The 24,969-nt window shown below is 31.7% G+C and overlaps 1 protein-coding gene across 1 annotated transcript in view; it reads right to left on the bottom strand.

Annotated features, from left to right (window-relative positions):
- Positions 1 to 351: 351 nt before the first annotated feature.
- Positions 352 to 24,969, bottom strand: part of SYCP2 (synaptonemal complex protein 2) — a 66,070-nt gene continuing 41,452 nt past the window's right edge. The window contains 19 exon segments of the mRNA XM_017891212.1: positions 352 to 728; positions 1,291 to 1,446; positions 1,715 to 1,805; positions 2,653 to 2,838; positions 6,686 to 6,743; positions 6,745 to 6,889; positions 8,072 to 8,270; positions 9,602 to 9,758; positions 9,760 to 9,770; positions 10,238 to 10,275; positions 12,490 to 12,658; positions 13,102 to 13,159; positions 13,580 to 13,635; positions 14,080 to 14,137; positions 14,231 to 14,301; positions 18,265 to 18,301; positions 19,054 to 19,181; positions 23,982 to 24,418; positions 24,559 to 24,692. Of these exon segments, the coding sequence (XP_017746701.1) occupies positions 550 to 728; positions 1,291 to 1,446; positions 1,715 to 1,805; positions 2,653 to 2,838; positions 6,686 to 6,743; positions 6,745 to 6,889; positions 8,072 to 8,270; positions 9,602 to 9,758; positions 9,760 to 9,770; positions 10,238 to 10,275; positions 12,490 to 12,658; positions 13,102 to 13,159; positions 13,580 to 13,635; positions 14,080 to 14,137; positions 14,231 to 14,301; positions 18,265 to 18,301; positions 19,054 to 19,181; positions 23,982 to 24,418; positions 24,559 to 24,692 (2,368 nt within the window). The 3' untranslated portion in view covers positions 352 to 549.

The following is a 24,969-nucleotide window of genomic DNA, read 5'->3' as shown; positions in this document are numbered from 1 at the left end:
ACTGCAGGGGGGGGGGGGGTGGGGTTGATAACCTGTGCCAAAAAAATCTTTTATTCAAAGGAGGGCATAAAAAGCTATTGATTCCAAATAGAGGCATGTGAAAGAGATAGGCAGAAAAATATTACCAATAATTAAAATTGTTTTAAACAGCATTTTGCATTATCTCACTGGAACCTCAAAAACTAACACTACGTAAGTATAATACAGAACTAGTAAAACAAAGTGAAATTGTATTTCTCTGACTGCAGCTGCTTATTCTTTATACTATACTATCTTCATTAATGGTCACCTCCATGAGATAAAAAATGTCTTGAAAAGTGGCATGAAAACTGTCCAGTAAAAAAAGAAAAATCATAGAAAAGCCAAAACATTAAATTGAAAAGGAAAATAGGACAAAAGAGAAAAAAGTAGTAGCAAAAGAAAGAATATGGATAATATACAGATTTTATTCCAATTATTCACATATAAGGAAAGTTGGTTTCATGAATGGATATTTTCTTGCCAAAGGATCCAACAAGCCAATGGTCTAGTCGAAAGTGTGGCATATTATTATATTATTGGGTATAAATCATAATTTAAAGAATAACTCACATTATTCCTTCTCTTAAATTCTGAATTGAGCCTCTCATAAGTCTCATAAGTCATCTCTATACCTGCAAATTCATTTTGCCAGGTCTCCCAAGGAATAGAAAAGTCATTTGTTGATAATGAAGATATACTTTCAGACACTAAAAAATAAAAACAATCTGCTGAAGTTAAAATATGCATTACTGTAAATTTAGCCTTGTAATTAGGCTAAGAACAAAATCTTATTTTCTGAATCTATGTGAAACCTACGGATTATGAAATCAAAGGCAGAAGAGTTCCTTATGTTTTTTTAATTTAAAAATGAGATTATTCTGATTTATAAAACAAACTTTTTGGTATGGCTATTACAGCAGAAATGACTACTTTAAGCTGGAACATTTATGGATTATTTCTTAACTGCTTTTTAACTAGTTCCACATTATTGTTAAGTATTTAATGAGGTACTAGCACATCAGTAAATTCATACTCTAGTAAAACCTAAATGTGATAATAAGTGATAGAATGATGAGGGAGATCTATGGGTATATAAGACCCTTACTACAACAATTATTCATGTAAATGTGAACTTTGCAATAAAGCATCATCCATCTTGGACATATCTGAAGTTGTCTTTACAAATTTGTTTTGTAAATAGACTCATTCAAAATATAAGAACCACCTTCCAAATAACTGCATTTTGATACAGGCTACTGATCTACCTACTTTTGTGGATATGATGATCTGCATCTTCAATTTTACACAGTTTTTTGGCAAGCAAGTTTGCTCTCCTTTCTCCTTTCACTTCCATTTCTACTTCATTGGAACTACTCAGATTATCTTCTATGTATATCCGTTTGCGACCAAGATGTTGAGTGGGGCCTTAGGAATAGTTAAAGAAAGTTAAAAATGCTACCATTTTCATTAAAAATACCTAATATTTTCTTGCTTTTATTTTAAAAGCCTTTGTTTCCACTAAGTATTTTATTATGTTTTAGGTAATTATGCATTCAATTCTACCTAGTTTACTTATTTTCTTTTCCATTAAGTTGAATAATGGTATGACTTAAAAATACGTAATTCCTTTAGATGAAATATCATGCAGCATTTCAGTAATCATTTTTTAAAAAGCAAGACTATGACTACAAACCTGATACATGAGTAGCATCACAGGGCATGTCAAACCACGTTTTCTCTCTTCCTTCACAAGACTTGGATAATGAAGATGCTGAATGACTTTCCTAAAATATGTATTAGAAATTAGAAAATAATTCTGTAAATATGTTTCGATTCACATTTCATCCTCTTTCTCAAACCCAAAAGCCAATAATTTTAAATGCTGTCAATTATTTCTCAGAGTGTTTCTATCCCTTCCTTTTCATCTCTAATATTTACCATGTGTTAACCTTGATTCTAAGTTGACCTCAATCTTCTTGTAATAGCTGTGATGTGAGCTACTTTTTTTCTATTCATGCTTTTCATTTCTTTGAGTCAGGAAATGAGGAGCCACAGAAAACTAAAGTTTAAACTATTCTTCTTTCAAACCAATCTTTCACATCTAACCTTATGTTATACTATTTGAATATACAGGTTTTTTTACTTAGTAACCTTTACATAGGTTACTGATTTTTCTCCACTTAATCTACATATACCTACCCATCCACTTAGGTCTAGCTCAAATCCCAGCCCTCTCCAAGTTGTAAAATTGTCTTGATTTTCTATGTTTTACAGGTTATTAAAATATTTTTATTGATGGATGGATAGGCTTTTATGGTGGCAGGAAGTTCAACCAAATACCTATATATTCATGAAACCAGAAAGTGCCAATTATAAATATGCAATCCGGAGTTCAGCAGTGATATCCTCACTATTTAAGACCTTACTACTCCCATTTTAAAAGTTTCAACTTTTTTTCTATCAAAAAATAGTTTTCTATGATCAAGCCATTCTATATACTTTGAAAATCAGATTTGCAGGTAATAACAGTTGAAAGGCATTAAAATACTATAATTACCACTAAAGGTCAGTAATCTGAGTCTTACAAGAACTATTTTAAGGAAAATTTATAAGTTATAGTACCATACTTACCTCTCTTTTGCTTTGTATATAATTTTCATTGATATTTGGAGATTCAATTTCCATAAACCGTTTTTCTGAACTATAACTGCTTGCATCTGAATAGCTGTTATGGTTTTGTGTTTCTTGTGTAAGTACCAGAGAACTTTTTTTTTTTCTATTTACAATAGTGTTACTCTTAGTTGGTGTATGTCTGGGCTATGAATGAAGACATACAAAAACCCAAAAGTAGTTACAAAATTGTTCAAAGCCCCCCCCCTCAAAAAGAGTTGAACATAAACATAATACAAAACATTAAAGCAAAACTTCAAAACTACCTAATTACCTGCAAAAATTCAATTTCAATTCATAACTAAAAATAAAAAATCCTTAGGCAAGTAGATTATTACTTTGATGACCAAAACCTGTAGATAAGGATCCCTGCTAGTACAGTTTCTATGCTCCAGAGGTCAAAGTCACCTTAACAAGAACATGAATAAGAATTTTTTTTTGCATTTTCTGTTCCAATCTTTATGTGTAACAGTTTATATGGCTGTCTATACAGAAAAGCCAAGAGAATCTAGGCAATTATGATAAAATTCAGCAAGGTTGTTGGAGATAAAACAACAAGTAGTTTTCTATATAAAATTTTAAAACTCAGAAAATGTAATTTTAAAAAAAGGTCTGATTTTTTTTAATACAGCAAAAGAAGACCCATAACATACTTAAGAATTAATCCAACAAGGTGCATAATTTCCTTTGTAGAAGACTTTGCCCAGCTTTGTAGGAAATAAGATGAAAAACTGGAGAGATAAATGATGTTTAGCTAAGAAAGATCAACATCAATATTGAAAAATGGCAATTCTTCCCTTAGACAAATGAATTCTAAAATGTATATGAATCAGTAAAGGGCCAAAAGAATTCTGAAGAATGGTGGGGCAGGGGGTATGTGACACCCTATAAATGTAAAATGACCCTAATTAAAGCAATGGTGGTATTAGCACAGAGACAGATAAACAGGCCAGTAAACAGTAAAATCTAATAGTGCCTAATCCAGGCCCATGTGATCATCGGCCTATGACTAAATTAAGATTATTCCACTCCTGATATTGCACTAATTTGATATCCATATGAAAAAGAAAGCCTGGAGAGACTCAAACCTAAAATTTAAAATCAAAACTAATATTTTATAAGAAAATATTTTGTGACAATAGCTTAGGGGAAGATTTCTTGAACAACCCAAAAGATTGGTAAATTTGATTATATCCTATCTTTTGTCATAGGGAAGTTATGTAATTAAGTGAAAATATACATAGTAGGAAAAGAATCTTTCCATCATATACAACAAATAAAGAATATCCAGAATATATTAAGAACTCATACAAATTTGTAAGAAAAATCAAACAGTGCAACTTAAAAATAAGAAAACAGGGAATTCACAAAATGGCCAAAATCATGTGAAAATACTCATTGATGCCATGAGTTAGGAAAATGCCAATTAAAGACACAACTTTATGCTTACCAGACTGGCAAAAGCAGAAACATCTGATAACACCTAGTTAAAACTGTAGAGAAATGAGCACTATCTCATAGCAGTGTTGAGAGTGTAAGCAGGTTCAACTACTGCATAAAGCAAATTTCCAACACCTTATTAAGAGTTGACAGTAAAGGGGAAGCATGGGGGGAATGTCTCATGAGTGTCCAGCCAATGAATATAACTATTAAAATTCCATCTAATGCAGAGTAGCATCAAAGATGATGGGTGGGGATTACCTAGGTTTGGAGATTTTGCAAGGGGGCACACTGACGGGATTAAAGAATGTGGGGCAAATGAGAATGACAGAAACACTGGGATTGGTTCTAGGACCTCCTGTGGATATCAAAATCAGAAGATGTTCAAATCTGTGATACAAAATGGTTCAGTATTTGCATATAACCTATACACATCCTCCCATATACATAAGTAATCTCTAAATTACTTATGCTACCCTAATACAATGTAAATACTCTTAAATAGTTGTTATATGTATTGTTTAGGAAATGGTGACAAGAAAAATAGTCTGTACATGTTCAATACAGACACAATTAAAAATATATAGTGTTGTCTGTGGCTGAATCCACAGATGTGGAACCCACAGATATGGAGGGCCGACTATATTGATAAAGGATCACAGGAGAATTTGTGTGAATTTCACTAGTGTGAAAATGGGTTTCAAATTGCGGTCTGTAGAAACTCAGTTTTGAAAATATGCCTTGGGGATTATTTGAGGGAAGGAGGTGAGGGAGGCTAGGTAGATCTAGGGTTTAGATCTCCTACCTCGACTTTAAACAGCATAGTTCCACTTTTATCTGTCTGACACACAATGGTCCCCCTTAGCTGCAGTTTTGCTTTCCAGGGTTTCAATAACTCATGCTCAACCATAGCCCAAAAATATTAAATGAAAAATTCCAGAAATCATTTATAAGTTTCAAATTGTGCACCATTCTGTGTGGTGCCATGAAATCTCTGGCCATTCTGCTGTCCTGCCTGGGATCTGAAAATCATCACTTTGTCCAGCATATCTATGCTGTATATGCTACCTGCCTGTTAGTCAAGTAATAGCCATCTCAGTTATCAGATTGACTGGAGATATTGCAGTGCTCAAGTAACCCTTATTTTACTAAATAATGCCCCCAAAAGCAAGAGTAGTGATGCTGTATTGTTATAGTTGTTCTGTTTTGTCATTGTAATAACTTATAAATTGCATATTTATAAGTTAATGTATAAATTAAACAATCATAGGTATGTATGTATAGGAAAAAAAGATAGTATATATAGGGTTCAGTACTATCCTCCATTTCAGGCATCCATTGTGGGGGGGGGGGTCTTGGAACGTATTCCCTGAGAATAAGGGGTGATTACTATACAGAGTACAGATAAGAGTTTTGTAGTAGGAATGATCACTTCCTAAGAGATACTATTAATTGTTCTACACATTAGAACTACACACATTTTCTAGATCTGAATATGCTTATTCTTGCAATGCAAGTACTTCTTTCAGATTTCACTATAAAGTCTACGGCCTTTAATAACCTTTAGTTACAAAAATTACATGTTGACAAAGTAAATGGACAATTTAGTTGAAAACAGTGTAATTACAATATTTGGTTTAGGTGTTTATAAGGAAGTTTAACAGGTAAATGGTAGGAATATAAAAAGTAAATATATGTTGAAAAGAAATTCTTCATTCTTCCTCATCTATGTATCAAATTATATGTACCATTTCTTCTTAAAATATAGTAGACCCTTCTGAAACCATGGATAGTACCTAACCCTATTATACTATGCACAAATTTCTTTTTCCTAATTTCACAGAAAGAAGATTCATTCTTACCATAGATCTTAGCAACTTCAACATATCTTATTTTTGGTTCCTTATTAAGCACAGAATATTCACCGTTTCACTTAAAGGAATATTTTATGCCTTTTCTTTGGCCCATCTGAATTGTCAGCATCAATACTCTTAACCTTTGGCGGTATTGTTAAGTAAAGTAAGGGTTACTTTAACACAAGCACTGCAATACCTCTACAGTTGATCTGATCACCAAGATGGCTACTATGTGACTAACAGGCAGGTAGGGTATACAGCATGGATACACTGGACAAAGGGTTGATTCACGTCCCAGGAGGGACAGAATGGATGGCTCAAGATTTCATCACCCTATTCAGAATGGCACACAATGTTAAACATATGAATTGTTTATTTCTGCAATTTCTTAATATTATCAGACCACAGTTGACTGTAGGTAACTGAAACCTCAAAAAGTGAAACCACAGATAATGAGAAACTACTGTTCTCTCCTGCTACCACATTCTTCCTCCTGTATAGCTATATATTTATTGTCTGTTAGGTTCATCAAGACTGGCAACTATCTCTCTCTTGTCGTTATGTCCCTCTCCCCCAAGACCCTAGACTAAACCCAAAACCTTAAATAGACAAGCAATGTGTATCTGATTAAGATAGGGAAAATGACTTACTACCTTCAGATATATCTGATAAAGAAAAATATATATATACATTCTCACCAAAAACAGTGGTCGTGGAATTGGTGAACAACTTTCACTTGCACACAGGAAGTTTTCTCATTGTTTTGGGTGACTTTATTGTACCTCCAACTCCACTGTTACTATTTAAGGATTCAAGTGATGAAGTTTTTGGATAAGGTGATACAGATTTTGTTATGCAGTCATAATCCTGAGTAAAATCCTTTTCTGTTATTTTCTCTACACCTACATTGCATCAAAAAACACAAGAAAACAGATGGCAAGCACTATCATTGATGTCTGCTTTAGAAATAGCATGATTAATTTAAATTCTAAGAATATAAAGATTTGTCAAATCTTCAAATCTTGCCTATAAAAAAGGATACCTTTTAAAAAACTTAAAACCAAGTTATATTTATTTATAAGACTGAAAAACAATAATGGCTGAACTTAAAATGTACTTGTAACCACAAGAACTTTCAAAACATTTTCCAACAAAAATATCTACAGTATGACCTGAAATATAAGGATCAACCTAATTATTATCTTGAGTATTTTGACATCATAGCTGATAGTGTTGTATATTAATGTAACAAAATTTTATGATTGAAAAAGCCTTGAGAAATCATCTGCTCTACATCTTTCACATAAAAATTAGAAAATTTATTGCTGGAATAAATCTTAATATAAATAAATCCTCAGACAATTTTCAGATCAAATCAGGGCATGTACATCTGTCTTCTGAGTATGTGCTTATATGAAATTTTATAGTGGTCCTTAGTACTGAGAACACAATAGCTACTTTAGAGGAAGCAGAAGTATACTAACTGATTTAAGTCTTGCATTTTAACTGAAATGATTAGCATTTAGAAATGCTTCAAAATGTCCTTGCAAGGAAACAAAATGGTATAAAAGGGCAGGCTTATACTTTCTATACTAGTAGGCATACACATATACCAGAGCTCCAAAGAATATGAATTTTTCTTTACCAATTATTTAAAAGTAAAAGCAAAACCTCAACTGTATACAGTATTAATCCACTGTGGGTCCAAGATATTCCTTGGACTTTTGTCAATGAAATATAAATAGAAAAAACAGAATTATCCATAAATTCTCATGTTATTAAATACATATTGAGCTAAAAAAGCACATTAAAATTAAGTATTTAAGATTTCAAGTTATAATTTGTGACTAAATATTTTCCACATTAAAGCATTTGATCTTTAACTTCCTAACATGAAAAACTTCAGTATCTTAGTAGCATTGTTCCCATGTTATCAAAAGTCAAGTTACTAGCATTAACTAGCTTAACAATGAAGTTTTAAGTACTATAATCACAAATGCCCCTCAAAATTGTATTTTCCTATAATTAGAGTTATAGAAAACTATTGAATATTCAAGTAAAGAAAAAACGAAGTTATTACTGACATCTCGTTACTTCTATAGATGACGGACTGCCAGATAAAGATCTAGGAGATAAGTCAAGGCAATTATCTCGTATAGTATCTTTTAGTAGACATGAGTTTTTCCAGTGTTTTGATAGTTCCTCTTCTGTTTCAGCACGGAAGACTTTCTGTTGTTTCTTGGGTAGCTTTACGGTTTTCATTCTGGAATGGATATTCTCCTCCTAAATGTATCAATAACTTTCAAATTATACTCAAGTACAAATATTTACACTTGGACACATAAAAAAATTATATTCAAATATTTATTAAAGGTTGTATATTACCACATACAGGTACAACAAGGACCTAGATATGAGTAGTGAAAGACTTTCTAATATACTAGAAGCCATAAGACAAATTCCCAGGAGAATATAATACATTTACTATAATAAATATCTTAAGAGATGCAAATAGCCTTCTTTGAGGGTTCAAAGAAGATTAGCCCAGCTACTAGGCAGACTGAGGCAGGAGAATCACTTGAACACGGAAGGCGGAGGTTGCAGTGAGCCAAGATCACACTACTGCACTCCAGCCCAGTGACAGAGCGAGGTTGTGTCTCAAAAAAAAAAAAGTGATAGAAAATTAGGAAGTCTTTAAAGTCTTTTGGGTAAGAGATAACAAGATTGCGAACAAGAAGAGATGGAAGTTTATGACGTCAAATCAGCACACTGTACTGGTCAGAAACCTGTCTTTAGTGCGAGACTCTCTGGTTTCAAATCCTAGATCTACCACTTCCTAGTTGTGTGACCTTGAGCAAGCTCCTTCTCTCTGAGCCTCAATTTTCTGAGTTGTAAAATGGGATGACAGTAATAGTACTAATTACCTATAGTACTTATGAGATTTTAAGACATTAAATCTGTAAAGTGCTTAATATAGCAGCTGGCACATTGTAAGCACTACATATATTTATATACTATACACATACACTATATGTGTATATGTACAGTGGTTACTATATATAGTAATATATGTAAGTATATATATTTTTCCCATAATTGGAGTTACAGAAAACTATTGAATATTGATGAAAAAATGAAATTATACTGACATCTCATAACTTCTATAGATGATGGACTGCCAGACAAATAAATAACTTTGCTTTCAAGAACAGGTGACTGGGAAAGTGTCTGGACATTATGAGACATAAGGAAGAAGTCAGGGATGGTGACAGGTGAGCCAGTGTGTGAGAAGAACCTCAGACACCAATATTTTGCTTTCACTCAACAGATGGACAACTTCTCCATGCTATACTTTATTAAAGCCTAATTTTAGAAGATTAAGTACTTCTCCATTTCAAAGATACTATCATAAGGTTATAATTTCACTAGATGCAGACATCTGTTTTATAACAAAAATGCCAACTATTGCCTAAGGACAAATTTCTAGAATTATTAAATTTTGTCACATAGGAAGTTAACTCTTAAGAAGTAACAAGATAAATTTGACATTTTTTACAAAAAGATATGTTTAATATTTTAAGAGGCTTTTAGAAATTAATCTGAACTGTATTTACCTTTACTAGCAAGTTCTCTTTAAATGAATGTGAAAATTCTTGTTCACACTCTGATTCTGAATTTGAGAGATCTTTATAATTCTTTTTTGTTTTGGTTGCTTTTCGTGGAAGTCTGATTCTTCCTTCCGGAACTGTCTTGTCCATCTTTTGGTGATATTTTACTGGGTGTCTTTAGGAAAAAAATTCCTGAATATTATTAGATCAATATTTGAGGCACAAGAAATACAAGCAATTTGCTATAAAGTTGGCACTGTGACAAGCTTTATGTAAAATATTTGTAAGAACGATTCTTGATTAACATACTTTAAATTAATGGATTTTATCTTCCCATTCCAGTTACCTTATTTACTATGTCTGTATCCCTACCATTAAATCCCTGAGAAGCCTGATATATACTATCTAACTGAAGTAAAAGAGATTTAAAAAAATACCTAAAAGCACAGAATAAAATGGAGTCAAATAAAGGCCAATGTGATTTGAAAAGAAATAAGTCAGGAGAAAGTGTGCAAAAGGAGGAACAAGTACATAAAACACATAACTGATAACAAGGATAAAATTATGAGATGATGAATTATTTTCATATGACAAGAAAAAGTAATTGTAAAGGGATGTTTGAACACAAACTTCTTGGCTTACCATTTTAGAGCTTGGTTGTCCCTTTTCCAAGGATGATCCTGCAATTCAGAAAAATAAGGTTAAATTTTCACAGTAGATAAGAATGGGCATTAAATTTATTAGAACATCATTTCAGCATATTTAAATTAAAATAATAAAAAACAGTAAGTTTTTAAAGCATTTGTTAGCATTTAATAAGTGAACCTCCATGTGGCTTCAGGCCACCAGGATACCAGCCCTCCTGACACCATAATCTTCTCCTCACCCCTTCTGCTGAAGAATCTGGCCTCACAATGATACACTATTTTGGATGCTTTTCCTTTCCCAGAACTTTTTAGTAGCCCAACTGCACTGCATCTCTGATTGGCACCATCTTTAAACTCATCTAAAAATGTAATTTTCAAGAATTGATAACTTTTACTGTATAGTGTTTGGTATGATATGAATTGCCAGTTTTCCTCCCACTCCTTTATTTTATAGAACTTTTTAAACATATAAGAGAGTATGTCAACATAAGTTATAAAGTTAACACCTATAAATCTACCACTCAATTTAAGAACCAGATTGTGGATAATGCTGAATCTACTTACGTATGCTCTCTTATACCATCCTCCGTGTCCCTTCTGCTAAAAGGTAATTACTGTCCTGAAACCTGCAGGTCTTAGTTACTTGCTTTAAAAACAAGTGTTATTACACAGATATATATCTCTAAACGATATAATGAGATTTATAAAATATCATGTCCTGTATAATATCCTATGATTTATTTTCCATCCATCACTATGTTAATAAGATTTATCCATATTATTGATAGCAGCTTTAGTCCCACTTTCCTTTTTTGCCTTTCAAGTATCTTTCCAAATAGTCTCTGAAACCTAAGAAATGAGATTATCCAAGCAAAGGAAGCAAAGCTGTTTTGGAAGAAAGGTCCTCTAATCTTGGAAATAAGTCAACTCAACACATTAACTTGTAGTTGTTCAATAATTTAAACAAAAGAATTCATACAGAATTTCAATTTCATAAATATTTAGTGATGACAGTATTCTAACCTCTAATGTCTTCCTGAGATCTCTCATCTTCTACTTTATGTTATAAATGTTTTTATTTGTACATCTTCCCACTAGACTGTATGGTCCCTGAGGGCATGTGAGTCTTATTATATTTATCTTTGGCTGCTTCAAGGTTCAGACTACCATGCAATCTAGCCTCACCTTTCACCATTTTCCCACAAATATGATCTATGTACCAAATACCTTAATACTGCATTCCCTGATTATACTATGCTATTCCATACTTCTCTCCCTTTTATATATGATAATCCTGCTGCTTTACTTCCTCGTGTATCTGGTGACCTCTCACCTAAAATTTCAAGATTCAGCTTCATTTCTAAACACATGCCAAAATTCACTTCTACTTTTAGGTAACTACTGGTTATTTTTAATCCTGAAATAAAATAAAAGCTGATGCCTTTAAAATAAATATACATTTAATTGAAAATCACAGAGTTAAGTCTTCTTTTAAAAATGCAACATATAAAATCTTTGTTTTAGCAAACATTGAAATTGATGTTCAGCTTTGAAAATGGTAATTCTCTCTAGCCAAAACTTATACCTGAAACTCATACCAACTACTTCAAGAGATTCACTATCACAAAGAGAAAGCAGAAACCACTTTCTAGGAAAATACTTTGTGGAAAACTTAGGCAAAAAAAAAAAAAAAAAAAAAAATTGGGAAAAAATTGTTTGCCTTTTGATATATTTTTTGTGTCTATATAAATTCCTTAAAAGGATGCATGTTGGGTGCAGCAAGAAGATGGGATATTTAGTAAAATATATACACACATATAAATATATATATTTTATACAAAAACACATAAATGTAAATACATGTAAATATATATAGGTTAGTGTCCAAGTTCAAGCCTTGATCTTAAAGGTGTTGAGTTCATGAGTAGTTGGTATATTATTCACAATAATTAGCTAAATAACTGGATAATACTGGGCCATGAGTAGACAAGTGATGAGAATCATGAGCCAAGGATTATGATAAATCATTATTTGTGTCCCTAAGGTTCTATTAAAAATAAAATTTAAATATAACCATATTACCAAAATAATAAAACAAAAAACATAAAAATTGTAGTGTTTTGTCGTATCCATGAAAGTATGTAGTAATGAACAGTCTAAATAAAATAAGCTTATATAAAGCATTTTAAATAATTGAAATAAATTGTGAAATCATTTGCAACATTTCTCCAAAAGATAATTCCTTACTTGATTTTCCACTTTTATGATTCTTCACATTTTTATTTCTGCTATAGTCTATTAGCTGTGGTTTTGATTTGGGTTCTCTTAGCCAGCTAATATCAGTCTTGCTGTCATCACATCTGTACTCTGTTTCAGTATCACTAAATAGATTTTTCTTTTGATGATTTGTTATAATCTATAAAACAAGTTTGAAATGCATGAAGAAATACTACGTCTCATTATATCATGCAAGGTAAGTTAAACCAAAACAACAACAACAAAAAACAACATCCTAATTTAGGATGGCATTAATAACCTATCCAAGAAAGTCACTTGGAAAACCAGATCAGATAGTGGTATTTGCATTTTGGTGTTGATGTTGTTAATTCAAAGTTAAAACAACTTATTTCCAGAGAGATATAACCTAATAGTACATATAGAAAAAAAACTAAACTTGTCATTTCTTTTATTAGATGATTACAAATAGCTGAAAGACAATAAGAAAATTCATAATAGGAATGTGGATAGTTGCATAAATAAAACAATCAAAATATTTTGTTTTCTTGTTTTGATAATCTTTAACATTAAAATTAAGAGAAATACTATTTCTAATAGACATATTGAGATATTATAACTTACTTTTTTATCTTTTGTTTTGACAGAAGATTTAAGTTCATCATGATTCCTTGGACCTACCCTTAAACAAAAATATGTATTAATTAAAAAATACCCTTCATACTTGTTTTCTTAAGGTAACACACAATGGACAATTAGACCTGAGTTTTCAGTCTTAACTCTTTCACTAATTAGCTATATTATTCTGGCCAAGCCACTTATCCTCTCTGACCTCAGTTATAAAATAACTATATGTTAGATTAAAGAACTACTAAAGTCTTTTCAGCTTCATGATCTAAGATATACAACTAATATTCAAAGTGATGATAATTTGCATATTAATTTAGAGTAAATGCTGAAGTAACAGAATCATAATGGGAGTAATAATAACTGGCATTTTTAATTCACTCTTCTCATTTGTTAAAAAAACCCTAAGACTGGGAAGAGATATTTAAGAGGAAAAAAAAGATCAGAATATTTTAATTGAATTAAAAATACCTACAATCTAATCGACTTATCTGCACAGGCTTCTTTAGCTGTAGCTTGAAACTCTTGGATCTGCATTGTAAATAAACATTAAAAAAAGAGTTGTCAATGTCAAACAAGAATTAAAAGGAATAAACATAAAATCTAGTTTTGCTTCACAAAATAAGATTTGACATAAAATTAACTTTACTACAATATTTGTATTTGAAAAGAAAACTAATATAATAAAAATAAGAGTTTTACTTTTCATCAATAAGAAAGGTGATTTTCTTGGTAGTGAAGGCTTTCTACCCCACAATTGCTTGTTTTTCTCTATCTTATTCCAAAAAAAAAAAAAATTGAAAAAAAAGCCACCTAAACATACATATGCTGGTTATCCAAAATATTATTACCTATTTCTTAAAAAACTTAAAGCAGTAAGAGGATGCACATTAAAAACATACTATCTAATAACCGCATGGTAAATACAATGTAACTTCTCAGTAAATACAAAGTATCTATTGATTTTTAGCTTACTCCAAGTTTTATGATAGGGTCATCGGCTCCATTCAAATTAAAATTGTAAACATCATTCCTGTGAAAATGAAGAGAAATATTAGCTCCACTTAAAAACGTGTAGTCTCTTCAAATATGAAGAAAATGAAAATTATTTACAAAAAATACTTACAATGGGCATTCAGAAGTAACATTGACAAAAGTAGTCTTCAGTTTTCTGTAGCTTTTTTTCTGAATTTTTTCCTAAATACAAAAGAGGGTTATAAAAAAATCATTAAATGGATAACAGGTATATGAAAAAATGCTCAACAGCACTAATCATCAGAGAAACGCAAATTAAAAACTGAGATGTCATCTCACCTCAGTTAAAATGGTTTGTACCAAAAAGACAGGCAATAACAGATGCTAGTGAGGATGTGGGTCTCATACACTGTTGGTGGAATGCAAAAGGAGTACAACCACTGTGAACAACAGTGTGAAGATTCCTCAAAAAACTAAAAATAGAACTATAGTATGATCCAGCAAGTTACTGAGTATATATCCAAAAGAAAGGAAATCAATATACCAAAAAGGTATCTGCACACCCATGTTTACTGCAGCATTATTGAAACCTAAGTGTCCATCAATGGATAAATGCATAAAGAAAATGTGGTCTGTGTATATACAATGGAATATTATTCAGCAATAAAAAAAGAATGAAATCCTGTCACTTGTAGCAACATGGATGTAACTGGAAGTCAAAGTAAAATGAGCCAAACACAGAAAGACAAATATCGCATGTTCTCACTCATAAGTGGGAGCTAGAAAAGTGAATCTTACAGCGATACAGCATAGAACAGTGATTATCAGAGGCCAGGAAGAGTGGGAAGGAGTAGGGGGGGAACTAAGAAATTAAATATAAATATATAAATATATATTAATATATAATATTATATAAATTTAAAAATATATATTAATATATATTATATATAAATTATATTATATAAAATATATATATATTTATACATATATCAGATTAATAATATTAAAATGATATACTTTAATATATTATGAGTAGGTTGATAGTGTTATGAGGTTTTTATTTATATAACCAGTGAAATGCACACTTAAAATGATAAAGATGGTAAATTTTATATGTATATTTTACCTCAACAAAAAGCTTGTACATTACTCTATGTGCCAAACAAATAATGTGCGATTAATTTTTAAATATTTTTCTAGTTGTGCTTTCACTAATATAAATCTGACATTTGTAACATTCTCCTTTAACTGATAAAAATATATGCAAAATAAATTAAATCACGACCCATAAGTATAATTGCACTCCTAGGGCCAGGTGCAGTGGCATACACCTGTAACCCCAGCACTTTGGGAGGCCAAGGTGGGTGGGTCACCTGAGGTCAGGAGTTCAACACCAGCCTGACCAATATGGTGAAACCCTGTCTCTACTGAAAATATAAAAATTAGCTGGGCATGGTGGCATGCGCCTGTAGTCCCAGCTACTCAAGAGGCTGAGACAGGTGAATTGCTTGAACCTGGGAGGCAGAGGTTGCAGTGAACCAAGATCACGCCACTGCACTCCAGCCTGGGGAACAGAGCAAGACTCTATGTCTAAAAAAAAATAATAAAAATAAAAAAATCTGCATTCCTATGTTCATTGCAGTGGTATTTATAATAAGCAAAACATGGAAACAAAGTATTCATTGACATATGAATGGATAAAGAAATTGTGGTGCATGTATATATACAACAAAGAAATATTGAGCCTTAAAAATAGTATATCCTGAAATTTGCTATAACATGGATGAACCAAGACAAGAGGACATTATGCTAAGCGAAATAACCAGACAGAAAGAAAAATACTGCATGATCTCCCTTGTATGTGGCATCTTTAAAAAAAAAAAAAAAAAAAAAAAAGAAAAGAAAAGTCAAATCTATAGAAATAAGAGAATAAAACAGTGGTCACCAGAGGATGGCGGGGGGGAAGGAAAAAGGGAGATCAAAGGATACAAAGTTGCAGATATGTAGGATGTATAAGTCTAGAGATATAATGCAGAACATAAGGACTATTAATAGTATTGTATAATACACCAACTTTATATAATACAGTATAACAGGTTGTTGTGCCAACCTATTATATTTGGGATATTTGCCAAGAGTAGATTTTATGTGTCCTTGCCACATACAAAGATGAATGAATACATTAATTTGATTATAGTAACCATTTCACTATGTATATCATGTTATACACCTTAAATATATACAATAAGAAAACTACTTTTTTAAAATACTGAAGACTTAAATAGTAAAAATATAATAGAAAATATTGTAAATCTAATAAAATCCTTTAACCTTAATATTTACTGACACTGTTGTATGTAGATAAATGACCTCCTTACTGGAATTCTACAAGCTAAATTTTGGTGATGCCATGATCACAAACCAAGCATGCTTCTACTTTGTTTTAGACTTTCATTTGCTTTAAAATCTTAAATAGAAAACTTTGAGAGGCTAAGGTTTAAGTAAAATCTCATATAAGAGAGTCAAAAAGCTATGAATTAACTAGTATTGTTAGGAAAAAATGTGTTAGATTATTCATACAGTCTACAACTAAAAAGATATACAACCAGATCTCAAAGTAGTGAAGGCAGAAAAGAAGTTAAATAAAATAACATTTAATAAATTATTAATTGTAATATGTTGTATTAATGATTACTGATCAGAAATAATTAGACTAAGTATCTAGTAAGTTAGAAATATTAAAACCTAAAGTATTAATTTTATTGTGTGACTCATCTTCAATTTATTTCTCTCAGCTATTTTATATAGAACTATTTGCATTATTTTAAAAAGGTTCTCTCAATATATTACTTCTCTGATCATTTATCTGACTTATCCTTCCCAGTATTGTTTTTACCAGTGCTTGCATACACGTGTTCATTCATCTGTTGCATCTTTTGTGTGCTGTTACAGAATATGTAAAAATGAGCAAAGATGTTAAAGAAGATAAGCCAAAGGTATTAATGGTATTATAGAGGATACAAAGGTGAGCACAAAAATGCTACAGAATATACAAAGATGATTCAGAATAAAGTGTAGTGAAAAAATAGAAGACAAAAAACCCATGAGTAAAATAGCAAAAATAAATAAAAATGTAAAAGGTACCAAAACACTCTATTGTACAGATTCAGAATTATTGCCAAATGGGTTTTTGAGTCAGGGCATCTTGGAAAGTTTTCATAAGGAAGGTACAAAGCAAGACTTGCAAAGAGAAATATTTTAATAATCAGATAAGAGGGTGAGAGAGCCTGCTGACTTAAGTTCAAAGTTCACTGCAAAGGGAAAAAGAATAAATACTTAGGAAAGACTTACTTCAGGAAACCTCAAGTTATCATGTTTCAGTTAAACATGACATGCCTAGAAAATTAAGAAACAAGACAATCTTTTAAGGGACAAGTGAGCCAGTCTATGTTTCCATTTAATTCAATAAGCAACAGGGACCAAAAAAAGGTTTCTGAACAAGAAAGTGGCATGATTGGAGCTGTGTGCTTTGGAAAGAAAAAAAAGCTGGTAGTGAATGTGATGTATGGGTTGACACAGAGAAATGCTAGAGACAAAGAAAATTATTAATACATAAAGCCTATTGTAACAATCCAGAGATTAGAAATCAGAACCGAAACTGGGCTAATAGGAGTTGGCCTAGACAGGGGAGAAAACATTCAAGAACTTACAGAGGGTGAACTTCAAAACTTGAAATATTAAGTGGACACAGAGAGCAACTGTGAGGAATTAGAAAAAAGATAATTTATATTATAAGCCTGGATAAAGAGTAAAGGTTTTTTTAAACAAAATTGGAACTTCAGTAGGATTTAATTGTTAGGAGAGATGGGATCGGCTATTAACACACACACACACACACACACACACACACACACATATACATACACAGTGGAAAGGATATACTGAATCATATACCAAAAAGTAAAAATATTATGCTCATATATCTAATAGAACCATTTTATTTGAAAAACAGAAGGTTGGAGGGCTATTCTGAGTAGTTGCTACTAAACCTGTCAGTGGTTATCATTCATTTAGCAATATGCTAAAAACATCATTATCAAATTCCATTTTACCACTATGCTATTTTAGTGTTTATGGTCAAATACTGAGCTTGACTACACATTTGGTGAAGTAAATAACACCTACCTTACTGAGTTGTACAACAGATTTGTTTGAAAAACCACTGTAAAAAAAGATTTTGTCAAAATTGAAAAGCAATTATCAATATTTTCATAAGTCATTTTATTTAAGATAAACCATATTTATATCACTAAATCTATATTCAATATGTTAAAAATAACCAAAATGTAACAGTAATAGTCTGATATTTTTGCTTCTTCACTCACAGTAAATAGCACTTACAATAGAGCATTCAAAGCTGAATCATTAATGCAGCAGAAAGTGTGAATTTAAAATGAATGATTCTGCCATAAGAGTCATTTATTCATGATCTATAGTAAGGCCAGAATTAACGTAAACTTGAATTAACAACCTGACAGACTGTAAATGGACATTCTGTAATAAACACAATCTTTAGAAAGACTGCAAAGAATGTACTATTTACTACAAAAAAACTCATATCTGGTTAAATTTTGTATTTCATTAAGCAATGTATTGAAATATATTTAGTTTATTCATTACTAGATTCAGTAAGTACAATGTCTACATCTTAAAGATTTTTAAAATGGTATGTTGTGTTGATATGTGTTTGATCCTATATAAAATGTAACTAGACAATAGAATGACAAATTTCAAATTTAGTTCCCTTCCTGTGTAATTTAAACACCTACTATTTATAAAAGTATTAAGTAACCATGTGTTTTCTACTGAAAAGTTACATTATCTGAACCTATGTTTAAAATTAACCTTTTTTAAATTGTGTAATATAGTTATATCGGTCAGAAAAATATTCATGTCTGAAATTTAAGAACATACCTGTTAATCAAAGACTCCTTTAATTTTCTTGTAGACTTGATGTCATCGTTTGTTTTGTATCTTTTATTGATTTGGCTTATCAAGGATTTTGCTGCATGGGTAAATTCTTTCCCTTTTGACTTTTCTCTCTGAAAAAATTTGTAAGTTACTTTTAAACTCTACCAGTTAATCTTCAAAGGAAAATAAAGGTTGAAAAAAACTTTAAAGATAAATATGGTTCTATTTATACCTGCAAAGAGAAATAAAGAGTCAATTATTTAATAAGTTTGAGCTTTGTTAGGCATTGAAATAACTCAAGATAAATATTTTAACAGAACTTTACAGAGTCCTTTGTAGACATTTTAAAATGTTTCTACCCATGAGAATAAAAAACTGAAAAAAGGAGAAGCCATTTCTTTGAAAAGATCAATAAAATTGATAAACCTTTAGTCAGATTAACAAAGAAGAAAGAGAAAAATAAATTACTATCAGAAATGAAAGAAGGACCATCACTGCTGATCACATAGACATTAAAATAATAAGTCAATATTACGAACTCCATGCCCACAAATGTGATAGGCTAGATGAAATGGACCAATTCCTTGAAAGACACAATCTACCAAAACTTATGTAAACAGAAACAGATCATCTGACTAGGCCTATGTCTATTAAAGAAATGGGATGAACACTTGATATCCTACCAAAACAAAACACCAGAAAGAGTTCACTGGTGAACTCTATCAAACATTTAAGGAAGAAATTATGCCAATTCTCCACAATCTTCTAGAAGATAGAAGAGTAGGAACTACTTCCTAACTTGGTCTATGAGGCCAATATCCCCTTAATACCAAAACCAAAGACATTACAAACAAGTAGAAGTACAAACCAATATCTCCCATAAACACATATGCAAAAATCTGTAACATCAGCAGTATCAGCAAATCAAATCCTACAACCTATAAAAATAATTACGCACCTATTACCAAGTGGAATTTATTCTAGGCATGCAAGACTGATTCAACATTTGAAAATTAATGTACTCCATCATATCAACAGACTAATTTAAAATAATCAATATAAATTGATACACAAAAAGCATCTGACAAAATCCAACACAAACTCATGATAAAAAAAACTCTTAGCAAACTAGGAATAAATGGAAAGTTTCTCAGCTTGATAAAGAACATCTACAAAAACAGTTACAGCTAACATCACACTTAAGGGTGAGAAATAAGATGCTTTTCCTATTAAAATCAGAAACAAGGCAAAAATGTCCCCTCTCATTGCTTCTTTCTAACATTGTTCTGGAATTCTTAGCTAATGCAATAAGTAGAAAAGGAAATAATAGGTATATTAATTAGGAAAGAAGAAATAAAACTGTCTTTGTTCACAAATGACCTTACTGTCTATGTAGAAAATCTCAAAGAATTAGCAACAAAACTACTGGAAGTAATAAGCAATTGTAACAAGATTGCAAATTACAAGGTTAATATACAAAAGTCAGCCACTTTCTTATAAACCAGCCATGAACAAGTGGAGTTTGTAATCAAAAACACAATACAATTTACATTAGCACTGCCAAAAGAAATACTTAAATGTATATCTAACAAAACATGTACAAGAGAAAAACTACAAAAGTCTGATGAAAGAAATCAAAGGAGATCTAAATAAATGAAGAGATATTCCACATATATGGAGAGAAAGCTCAATACTGTCAAGATGTCAGTTCTTTCTAACTTGATCTATAGATTTAATACATTCCTAGTCGAAAGTACAAACAAGTGGAACACAGGGGAATGGTAAGGCACTGAAGCTATTCTGTGTAATACTGTAATGGTAGATATATCACTTCACTACATATTTGTCAAAACACACAGAATGTATAACAAAGCATGAAGCCTAATGTAAACTAAGCATTTGAGTTAATAATCATTATGTATCAATAATGACTCATCAGTTCTACCAAATGTACCACAGTGATGCAAGATGTTAACAACAGGGGAATGGGTAAATTAGTATATGAGGAGTCTCTATACTTTCTACTCATTTTTGGGATTAAAATTGCTCCAAAAATAAATTTTTAAAAGTAAAAGGACTACAAAATAAGAATTATTGTCAGCATAATTTAGATAACTTAGTTTTAATAAACTACAGTAGTATTCTTAAAGACATGAGGTCTCCTGACTTTATATTTACTTTTCTCTGGTTATAAGGCATATAGGTTTTTTAATTATAGTGATATACACAAAACTCTAGTAAACACAGAATTTACTATTTTAACCATTTTGAAGTCCATATGTTCTTATATATAATAGGTACTAAGTTATTAATGTTCCCTTAAGATTATCAGAGTGCAAACATGGTTTACTTGTCTTGATAGAAATGTACCAAAATGAACCTTCTCTAAAATACTGTATGATTTCAGAAATTCCAGTATAATTGGAGCCAGCCTGGGAAATCTGTGCCATTTAAGAACATAGGTTGCTCTGGGGTGATCCAATAAGTAGAAAGACAGTATCAGACAGATGGCTACCTTAGAAGACAGTGATCATCTCACACCCATTAGAATGATGATCATTAAAAAGTCAAGAAACAACAGATGCTGGAGAGGATGTGGAGAAATAGGAATGCTGTTACACTGTTGGGAGTGTAAATTAGTTCAACTGTTGTGGAAGACAGTGTGGTGATTCCTCAAGGATCTAGAACCAGAAATACCATTTGACCCAGCAATCCCATTACTGGGTATATACCCAAAGAATCATGAATCCTTCTACTATAAAGACACGTGCACACATATGTTTATTGTGGCACTATTCACAACAGCAAATACTTGGAACTAACCCAAATGCCCATCAATGATAGACTGGATAAAGAAAATGTGGCATATATACACCATGGAATACTATGCAGCCATAAAAAAGGATGAGTTCATGTCCTTTGCTGGCACATGGATGAAGCTGGAAACCGTCATTCTCAGCAAATTAACACAAGAACAGAAAATCAAACACCCCATGTTCTCACTCATAAGTGGGAGTTAAGAACACATGAACACAGGGAGGGGAACATCACACACTGGGACCTGTTGTGGGGTGAGGGGCTAGGGGAGGGATAGCATTANACTAACCCAAATGCCCATCAATGATAGACTGGATAAAGAAAATGTGGCATATATACACCATGGAATACTATGCAGCCATAAAAAAGGATGAGTTCATGTCCTTTGCTGGCACATGGATGAAGCTGGAAACCGTCATTCTCAGCAAATTAACACAAGAACAGAAAATCAAACACCCCATGTTCTCACTCATAAGTGGGAGTTAAGAACACATGAACACAGGGAGGGGAACATCACACACTGGGACCTGTTGTGGGGTGAGGGGCTAGGGGAGGGATAGCATTAGGAGAAATACCTAATGTAGATGATGGGATGATGGGTTGATGGGTGCTGCAAACCACCATGGCACATGTATACCTATGTAATAAAACTGCATGTTCTGCACATGTACCCCAGAACTTAAAGTATAATAAATGAATAGATAGGTAGGTAGGTAGGTAGGTAGATAGAAGACAGTGATTCATGGAACTGGTGGGAAATCCTAAATAGGATACAGGTAGTGACTCTGTGAAGGACTGAAGACAATTTCTGAAAACAGGAAGTGGATTTTTTAAAAAATCAGAGCACAGCTTAGAAAAGATTATTAGGTTTTGTGCTCCCAGAAAAAAAAAAATGACTAGCTCAGGGAAATTATGTGAAATTATTCTAAATACCAAAGAAAGCAATTTAAAATTTAAATTTAAAGACAGATCTTTGTTTGGACAAAAAGAACCTTATTTCCCCTGGGACTGAGGGAAGTAAATAGCAGCTGAGAAAGAAAATAACGTATTAGGATCCAAGAAAAAAAGGGACCCAAAAGAATATGATTAAAGAAGAAAACAGTCAAATTAGGCACAAAAAGCGAGCTGCAGGTGTAAAAAATATTTTAAAGGAGACTGGTAGAGAAAAATAATGCCTAATTATATACAGTTGCAAATTATCTTTTAAATGTAATTTGCACATTGAGATGTTACATTGTGTGAACATTTTACATTGACTCTAGGAATCTGGCTACGCAGGTATCAGCATTACTACCGAAGATAAATGGAAATAAAAGTCTACAAAACCTGGATTATTTTAGAAATATCAAAAGCAGATTGCATTACTTGCAGTGGAAATGTATTCCAATTAAAATTTTTTTTTCTTAATCTGCATTTTGATAGTTAAGAAAAAATGATTTACCCATACTGTTACAAAAAAGTAAAATTTTCTTCCCTGGAAGTCTGGTGGCAAAGTAGCTAAAAATGTCTTAGAGATGTTCTCCAGAGATGATTAGTCTGAAAAAGAAAGTGGGAGCTCTAATAATGATGAGTAACAGTTACAATAGAAGACAGTCTCTTCCAACCCATTTACATACTTTCTTGCAAAACCTTCTCAAGGTTAAATGCATTCATCCAAAAAATATTTGAGATGCTACTGTGTACAAGGCTGTGCTAGGACATGCAGGAAAACAAATGTTGAATAAAACATAGTCTATGGTTACAGTCATAGAGAGAAAAAAAAATAACCATTTATTAAAAAGAAAGGTAAGAATTATAAGAAATGTACAAATAGTTCTATATGCAAGTCAAAAGGAAAGAGTGGGAGGAACCCAAAAAGAAGAGATAGGAACTGCATGGTTCATTAATTCTATACATATTTACATGTCTGATATGTGCCTGCTACTGTTCTGTCAGAGCTAGGACAAGAGAGAGGTGAGTGAGGAGTTTAAGAAGGAATTCTCAGTCTGGGCACTGAATTCAACAACAAGGTACTAACACATGTTAAATGTGTAGCAATTAATCAAGCTCCTTTCTTATGTTATCAAGTAGGCATCTTATGGATATGCAAAAATCAAAACACAATGAAAGCTCACCATTTTTTTTGGTTTCAAATCCCAGGAATTAAGCTCAGAAGTCAATTCTTTCCCTGCTTTTCTATGACTTTGCAAATTTTTGCTAGCAGAAGGATTTTTATCGCAAGTAGCAGTATTCACATCTTTTGACAATATGCATTTCTTCCTATAAATCAGCGATTCTTCAATTGTCTTATTTAGGAGAACCGATTTAAAAGTAGTTTCAGATTCAACAGGCCAATCACTCTGCTTGGCATTTTCAGTACTTTTCTGCCCTGAATATTTAGGATGATTTTGTTGTTGATTGTGTTTCTTGCAAACTTCTACTTCTGCTTTATCTATTTTGAGATGGTCGGTTCGTTCTTCCTTATATTTCACTTTTCCTGTTTCTTCAGAATTATGATCAGATATTGAAGAGGATGACTTTTGTTTAGTAAGTTTTTTATTTATAACAATATCTATTGGGGAAAATGAGAAATTAATTTTTTAAATTAAAAAGTTGACAATATGTAAAATTTGTTAAATTTGTTTTAATGCTTGTTAGACATTTGAGGAAATTAACTCTGAACTATTATATATAGATAAAATTAAGTTTCACCTTGATTAAATGTGTCTCCTGATGAAGTACTTGCTCTTTGGTTATTACATAGTTCAATGTTTGTTACAGGTGTCCAACATGCCCATTTGCTGTGCATTTTATTTCCAGAGATGTTGTCTAAAACACCAGGTAATCTAGAAAATAAATTAATTTGCTTACTATGTTATAAAACATTACCCTATGACTTTAAGACCTTGATTTTTAATGTAGTCAAAGTTTACTGAAAGCAATGTATTACATGTGTGTAAATAATATGTAAATATATCTTATCTTACATGTTCTACTGTAAACTAAATTTCTACACATTCATTGTTTATACATTTTTAAAATCTCATTCATTTTAAGTCTCTCCACTTGAAAAGAGTTATATTGGTTCATATGGGGGAAAACACCATATACACCATTCCCCAT

The sequence above is a fragment of the Rhinopithecus bieti genome, unplaced genomic scaffold (genome assembly GCF_001698545.2).
Source record: "Rhinopithecus bieti isolate Rb0 unplaced genomic scaffold, ASM169854v2 scaffold_20477, whole genome shotgun sequence".
In the NCBI taxonomy this organism is placed as follows: Eukaryota; Metazoa; Chordata; class Mammalia; order Primates; family Cercopithecidae; genus Rhinopithecus; species Rhinopithecus bieti.
This window is presented reverse-complemented; position numbering and strand designations above follow the sequence as displayed.